Raw genomic sequence first — 7,984 nt, forward strand, 5'->3', positions numbered from 1 at the left:
GAGGCAAACGACTACTGCCACTGCCCGCCCCGAGCTGCATACGAGAGACAGTGGGGCTCCAACGAGGTCCAGCCGCAGAGGGTTCCCCGCGACGTCCCGAGCCCCAAGTGGGTCCCACGCACGACAGGCCATGGGAGCGCGACCGCCGCCAGTTCGCAAGCGCAATACGCCGGGCCGGGCGTGGCAGCTGCTGCTGGGCTTGCTAAGAGTAAGCCGCATAGCAGGTTCTAGTTTCAAAACCCAAAGCAAAGCATATCCGCGCTGGGCCCACGTCACTAGGCGCTCTCCTAAAGCAGCCCTCTCTGGGACTCGGACTCTTAGCCCTTAGGCTTGGCGCCTGCCTGGCCCGGCCTCAGGCGCAGCGCGGGGCCGCGGGTTACTGCAGCGCAATCTGATTGCCCTGCTCGGTGGGCCGCGCCTCCAGGCGCCTCCAGCGCCTCCAGGCGCCTCCAGCCATCGCGACCTTCCGCAATGACACCACCGCTTCGGCGAGGAGCGGCGCGGCCCGACCAAGCTCCAAGCTCAAGCTCCTCACTCCGGAGGTTTGCTCAGACCGACTATACCGCTGCACGGTAGACTTCGCCGCCCAGACGGCTCGGAATCACGAAGGGGCGAGGAAAGGAGGGAGCTGGGGCAGGGGCGAGGGAGAGGGGGGGCGGCGGGTGAGACGTCGCGGTCTGCAAACCGCAGTGCGCCGGGCCGAGCAGAGCGAGAGCAGCCCGAGCTTCGACCCCAGCGCGGCTCCAGCACGGCCGCCCGCGGCCCCAGCACCGCCGACTCGTTCAAAGTCAATTAAAAGTGATGGTCACCCAACGCCCCGGGGGAAGCGGTACAGCAAAAGCAGCCCCGGGTGCAGAGTAAACCCGGGGTGCCCAGCAAACCTAAGGGGCCCAAAACAAAGAATCAGAGCGACTCAATTTCACCATTTAACTGGATGCCTTTTGGTTCGTATCGCACTACACTAATCATACCACCACCCACGGATGGATGAGCCATAGCCATACACATGGAATCAAGAAAGTGTCCAGTAAGTTGGCGCCTTAAGTCGCCCAGCTGCGGGCCAACTCAGGTTTACAGTATGCGTGCGGGGGAGGCGGTGATCCGTCTCCGCGGCTCGCTATCACGCGGGTCGGGTGGTGGCGGGCAGGACGCAGAAGGCCGCGTCGGATTGAGCACAGCCAGGCCGATCCGGAACACCGGTGGGAGCTGGTCTGGTGGTGACGGCCTGCTATCGGCCAGGCACCTGGGCGGCGCCCGGCCAGCGTCCGCCACTCTCGCTCTCCGTGCGCGCCGAGTACGTCTCGCCCAGGAGTCACTCGGCCGCCGTTGGAACCCCCAAGGCGTTCCCCCCCAAGGCGTGCCCCGAGGCACCGGCGACGCGTCCGTCCGGCCAAACCGGCTCGCGAGCGTCGCGGAGCGCCACGCCATGCGCGCGCGAGAATTTTAAAGGGATCTCTTTTTCCCTCGAAGGCACTCGCCGCGAGGGAAGGTCATGACGACACTCGGCGCGACAACTAACACGCGCGCACGCCAGCCGTGAGAACGTGCCCCTCCCGAGCCGCGGTCCCGCGCCGGGCGCAGACGAAACACATACAAACATTGACCAAAAAAAATATGCCCGTTTGTTTGCAATCGCCACGCGTCATGTCACTGCCGAGATAAGTCGGCCCGTGTGAATCCGAGCAGACGTGTCGCTCGCCACGCCTTCTCCGCTCTTTCGCAACATTATGCATGTACCCCGGCGCTGCACGGCGCTGCACGGCGCTGCACGGCGCTGCACGGCGCTGCACGGCGCCGCCAGAGAGCGAAGGACGGCGCGCCGAGCAGCCGGCGCCGCGGATCGTGCAAAAGACGTGGCGGGACGGGGGCGGCAGGGCAGGGGGGAAAGGGATCGCTGGGTGAAAGTGTCGGAAAGTCGCTCGTCGCGTCACTGCAGTCAGTTTAGGCGTAGGGTACCCCAGCCCGGCCCTGCCCGGCCCTGCCCGGCCCTGCCCGGCCCCCGCATCACGGCACAAACACTTGCACCAGCGCTGCGCTGATCGCGCCGGCAGGGCGAAGCGACGAGGAAATTTCAATTAGATCCACTTGATCGTCGCAGGGGTCGTCCACAAACAACTAGGCCCGAGGGTGCGGAGGAGGGGGGGGGGGAGTGCAGGGCACGGCCGCTGGCGACAGCACTCGACTCTTCGGGTGTGGGCCAGGCGCTCGGACCGGCCCACTTGGCTTGGCAATCGCCAGGTATGACCCATCGGCCACGCGTAGTGAAGCCCTTTAGTCTGAGTTGGTTGGTGCCGCATTTCCGTGCTATCCTCGGAGACGCACTGCGACTCGTTTGTTGGTGTCGGGATACCTCCTCTGCGTCAAGCGAAGGACACCGCCCTGCCGGATAGAGACCTGCCGTGGGGCCTGCGGGGCGCAGCCGCAGCGCGCAGCGCGCAGCGCGCAGCCGCCGGTTGGGTCCGGAAGGGTGGGCGGGTCAGGCCAGGGCCCTGGGGGCCGGCCCCCGCCCGGACGTACCGTGTACCGTACCGTGGACGTGCCGCGGCTGCAGCGAAAGCGAGAGGGCGGCGAGCGACGCAGGCCGGCCAGCGGGCGACGACAAAGCGGCGCGTCAACGGCCGGCGCCTAGAGGGGTGGGCGACAGTGAAGCCTGCCTGGCGGTACTCACCCGACGACTCCTCATGAGCGGCGTCCTCCGGCGCCTCCCGTCCAGGAGCTCGTCCGACTTGTTGGAGAGCCCGCTGTCGCTGGCGTCCAGGTTGTCTCCCTCGGGGTTGAGCTGCAGCCGCTGGCGCATGCTGGCCACCGCCCCAGCCTCGGAGCCGGGCGAGGCCCCGAAGGGCGAGCCCGCCGCAGAGTCCAAGAACTCCTCGCTGCCGCTGCGACTCGCGCTGCGACTGTCCGGCGGGATGTGCAGGCCGGGCCGGGCGCGGCCGTGCCGGTTCACCAGAGCTGACACCCTGGACTCGGACGCCGACTTGACGACGCCCAGGGCCCGGAAGGCACGCACCCTCCTGGGCCTACCCTGCCCGTCCTCGTCAAACCGGTCCTGGCGCTCGCTGTCAGCGCCACTGTTGTTCCACAGCGCGATCTTTTGCTTCACATCCACTATGCCCTCCAACAACGGCCGCCCCGCCACCCGCTCGCCCGGCCGGGGGGCACAGCTGTGAGTCTGTGATTCGTCCTCATTCTTAGCGTCCTCGGCGACCTCCTCCGGCGGGGGGTCTTCCCTGTCTGCGCTGCCCTCCAGCGGGGCCTGCTCTATGTCCGCGCTGTCCTCCGTAGGGGCTTCCTCCCTGTCCGTGCTGTCCTCCAGCGGGGGTTCCTCCCTGTCCGTGGAGAGGGCTACATCGCCCTCGCTGTTGTCCTCACTTTCGTCCCTGGATTGCTCGTCGCCCAAATCACACTCGTCGCCGTGCTTCGCAAGGTGCCTCGTGATGTGGCGCTGTGGGGCAGCCACGCAGCCCAGGTTCGACTGGAGCAGGCGTTCACGCAGCGTCCTCAGCTTCTCCTCGTCCCCATCCTGGTCACCATCCTGCTCGCTACAAGGCTGCACGTTCTCGTAGACGGGTGCCTCGTACTCTCGTGGCGGAGCGATGGGCGCCACCATCGCGACAGACGGCTCCTCGATGGGGAACTTGATCTGTTGGGCGAGCTTCTCCAATGAGTCAGAGAGTTTCAAACCCGATGTGCCGATGGAGCTGGAGGAGGTCGTGCAGATAACCTGGGCATATGGGGAGGAGCCGGTGCGATCTCCGGGTTGATCTTCACGCCAATGGCGGCTAGAGACAGACTCATTCCCTAAGGAATGAAAGCTCTGGATGGACTCGTCAGTCTTATCTCCCTCTGAGGACAATGAATATTTACTCTGCCAGGCAACACAATTACTTTGACCCAAACTGTCTGAATTATCCAACTCATCTGATGATGACATAGGATTGTTCCTACCCTCTTTGACAAAACCTGATGATTGCCAAAACAAAGAGTTTGGCATGCGCATCTCCTCCTCTTCATTAGGAGCGATAACAAAGCGTTCACCATCCACCCTGAGATTCACGTAATCACTTTCAACTGGTTCACTACGAGCTATTGCCATTTGAGTGAGCTCAGACACTAATTCTTCGGCTGCCCAAGATCTGCGTTTGTCATTAAGTAACCGCCTTGATTCGTCTTTTTCCTCTTCATTTTCAGGTAACACAATATCTTGATTTTCTACCTCACATGTTCTATTGCTTACAAATTCACTAAATTCACTCTTATCACTGCACTTTTCAGATTCCCTAGCTTCATTTCCAGGAAACTCTTTGAATAGGTTTTTATCTGATATTCTATCTCTAACCGGTGGTAAAGACTTTCTAGTCTCTGATTTGGGAATATTTGCCAAATCATGTTTTTTCTCAGGTTTTTCAATACCAACCTCCTCAACATAAGCAGCAGGTACATAAAATGGCTTCCTTTCATTAGAGCGGAGTACTTGCCACCAGTCAGGATTTGTCTTTTTCAGCAAGCTTAATGCTTCACCTTCCTTCATCCAAACATTTCGCCCATCTTTGGAGTATTCAAAATTGTACAGCACGCGCACAACTTGTTCAGGTCTTTCCATCTCACCGGGAACACTGGTCAATCCCATTCATTATATTTTTAATCCTTATAGATTCTGTAACAAGAACAACATTTATTTATTTAAACTCACATGAAAGACAAAATAAGTGTCTATTTCATTTGGCTGATCATTTGAAGCATTTGTTTTGATTTTTAATTCCATTGTCAACAGTGATATTCAACAGGTGATCTGGCTTGCAACATCTTGAGAATTATTAAAAAGCAACAATCCCAAATTCAGAAATGGAATGAAGCACCCGATCTCCTAGGATACACGATGCCCGACCGACGTAACAATGTTTGGAGGAATGCATTGTTTCAAGCCATTTCAATCACGAACAACTAATTATCGACTACTACAATTTGAAGTCATGCCAGTCCATTTATCTAGCTAACCTTGAAAATATTGAGGCTCTATATTCTAAGATATGTCTGCTAAACAACTAAATGGGGTTTCACTCTTACCTTAAGTGGCGATTAGTCACACAATACACGCAACATGACTGATAAACTCAGCAGAAAAGTTTGGTATTCGTCCGTAACCATTCTCACCTAACCTACGGTGAGCACAGCTGGCTCTGACTGAACAGAGCGAGTGCGATACAAAAGTGGTGTTTGGTTCCCCCCCACGGCACCACCCCCGGCTGCTGGAGTGAACTAGCGCCACCTACCGGAATGTATCGAAGCTTCTAAAAGTGGAGTAGATGAAAGGAAGGACGAATGAGTTCAGCTCAGCTGAGCTAGGGGCAGCGGGAGACGGGCGGGAGAAGAGCACTATTTTTAGTAACAAAAGGCAAAGACAACATTTCTTCTCTGTAGGTGTTGTATTCGCGGCGACGGTAATTTTGACATAAACGTATAGGTAAAAATAAAACATAGGATATGTATTTCTCATCGTATAAGAATCTCGTATAGATTTGGAAAGCCATTGTTTTTGTGGCTTTTCTGAAGAAAGATGTGATGTTTCGGCCAAAAAACATTAAAAGTCATTTTATAACATTTGCCAAAAGTGCAAAATTTTATGAGGAAAAATGTGACGGTTGATAAAAGAACAAATAATTATTACTGTGACTCCCACGTTCCTACCTGGAGTTGGTGGGTCACCTATGACAATTTTCGGTGGCATTTACGTGTTGCTGTACTGTGTTTTTGTTGTTGATGGTGTTACCGTAGGCTTGGATCCGATGGTTATTTAGAAGACATTTATACCCTGCAGTTTTTGAGTCTTTTCCTACAGTGGTTTGTATCCATTTTATTTTTATTTTTTTTCGATCCATTGTTTACGAAGTCTGACCCTGATCATCAAAGCACCGATTTGATTTCATGTCCTGTCAGTTTTATTAAGAAACTTACTGTTTTCTCATTTCAACATATTTACGATTTACCAGTTAGGATTGTATTTGTACAAATCATGATCCTTACATGCCAATGATGTGTTATGAGTTAGTTTGTATCCCGATGTTTTTACATATTTTTTGTCCTATGAGGTTAAACTCTCCATTGTTCAGTCCTAGGCCTTTAGTAATACCAGAATTGCTACCAGTATTTACTATATACATTATGCATCAATGTAGCTAACTCCTTTTATTTCATCAATAGACATTTGATCCAAAGTGGTTATTCATACAGTTGCCCATGAATCGCAAATTCTTTCCAGCGACAATGTCTGCACTGTGATCAAAATTTGAAATTTTGGCCTCGGTAGTTGATGCTAAGATGTCATAAGAATCAAATTCTTTGGCCAGAATTGTACATTTTCACTATGTGAAAGAGTTTGTTGCAGAATTGTGGATTTTGTGTATATAGACACTTATGTATCTTTGTTCAGTGTGTATCTTTGCTCAGTGTGGTTTCAAACGTTATATTCACCAGATTGTTTATTTTACTTTTTTGCAGGTGACATGGCCTTGTCCAATGTCCTGCTTCTGAGCCAAGTTGCAGGCTATGTGATAGCTTTGATTTTATCACTATGTATCACAGTGCCTATGAGCTTCCACCAAGATGAATTTTTGTAAGTTTCAATATTGATTGATCATAATTTAAACAGACACAATTCAAATATATTAATTGCCACTCATATTGAACATACTCATATCACCATTATTAACTTGACCTTTTTTATTCACACTATACATGTACTGAAATATGCGTGGAGACTCACTGCTGAGATTGATCGCATTTGGTGCTTCCCTATTTTTTTCAAAATTGTATTGTTTAATATTTTTGTTTTTCAGAGGCCATTGCCTGCTCTTTTCAACTGGTGATTGGCGCGAATCAGACGGACAATTTGTTGTAAATTGGGCTTCACAAGCTTACTGCAATTACAGTATATTTGTTGGTGTTATATTGTTCCTAGCATCTGCAATTCAAATCTACAGAATGTCAGTTTATTTGTACAAGGGTACAGACAGGTGGGTGCTGAAAAAAGTAAATGGCAGTGTATTAAGTTTGTTTCATCATATAGCATTTATAACTAACTGTTAACATATTTCAGCTCATTCCTATCTGCATTTACTGATGTAGTCGGGAGCCTAGCACTGTGTGCCATGTGCTTTGTAACAGCAGTTCTCATTACTCTTGGATTTACTGTGTGGTGTCAAAATATGACTCTTCGATTCCCTTCGTAAGTATTACCATGCGGTATTATTATAAGTTAAATGAATTTATGGTTGTGTGTAGACCTACCCAATCCAAATTATCTTCCTTTTCTTATGTAGATGTGAGGTTGCGGCTGGGAATCAGTTTGATAAGCAGGATGGTATAAACACATCTGGGTTCTACTTTGAATTGGGAACAGCACAGGTGAGAATGTATTTGATTTCACAAGATAAGTCTTGTGTCTATGTTTAAGCCATACAGATGCATTTTGGATACCATAGTTACAACCGAGCTGACTGGTTTTTGTAGATTTTAAAACATTTTGAACTTAACTTTTCTGTTTCAGTTTGGTGCTTGGGCTTCGTGGACATGTTGGGTTGGTTTGTCTGTTTTTGCTGTGTTGAAACTTGTCAGCCAGCATCAGCTCCGCAATCTACGAGTCAGCATGTTCCGTGAGAGACAGCGACTTATAAATGAGGGCCAGGGACCAGACAAGGAACCAGTTCCAAGTGTATCGGGCACAGCAGTTGCTACCATAGAAACTGGGAACACAAGCTCTCATGTCAAAGCCTCTGACACTGTTGTTCCTGTACATGACTTTGAATAGTTCAGAACAATTCCAGGAGGTCTTATCCACGTACTAAAATTCTTTTGTCAATCATTTATTACATCGATCAGAAGCAGTGTAATTGGTGCTTCTCCAGTTTGGGGAGATGCAGGTCTGTTCCCACTGTGCCCTAGTTAATGATTTTTTTTAACTTTGTTTATATCTCCGATCATTATA

The 7,984-nt window shown here is 51.7% G+C and overlaps 2 protein-coding genes across 5 annotated transcripts in view; one reads left to right on the forward strand and one right to left on the reverse strand.

Moving 5' to 3' along the window:
• The window catches only part of LOC113206526 (rho GTPase-activating protein 12), a 34,273-nt gene extending 29,048 nt beyond the window's left edge, over nt 1-5,225 (reverse strand). For all 3 annotated transcript variants that reach the window (XM_052267973.1, XM_052267972.1, XM_052267971.1), the window contains exons 1-2: nt 5,068-5,225; nt 2,669-4,657 (exon numbers count right to left, since the gene is read on the reverse strand). In XM_052267973.1, the coding sequence (XP_052123933.1) occupies nt 2,669-4,630 (1,962 nt within the window). In that variant the 5' untranslated portion in view covers nt 4,631-4,657; nt 5,068-5,225. The remainder of the gene's footprint in view (nt 1-2,668; nt 4,658-5,067) is intronic.
• A 142-nt stretch (nt 5,226-5,367) lies between these two features.
• LOC113206510 (transmembrane protein 179) lies at nt 5,368-7,984 on the forward strand (the record flags this gene model as incomplete). 2 transcript variants are annotated; one of them, XM_052267975.1, is given in 6 exon segments in its annotated part: nt 5,368-5,464; nt 6,499-6,613; nt 6,837-7,013; nt 7,097-7,225; nt 7,320-7,404; nt 7,547-7,984. In XM_052267975.1, coding segments are annotated over 5 exon segments (762 nt in total). In that variant the 5' UTR covers nt 5,368-5,464; nt 6,499-6,503.

The sequence above is a fragment of the Frankliniella occidentalis genome, unplaced genomic scaffold (assembly GCF_000697945.3).
Source record: "Frankliniella occidentalis isolate FOCC.00 unplaced genomic scaffold, Focc_3.1 Scaffold62, whole genome shotgun sequence".
In the NCBI taxonomy this organism is placed as follows: Eukaryota; Metazoa; Arthropoda; class Insecta; order Thysanoptera; family Thripidae; genus Frankliniella; species Frankliniella occidentalis.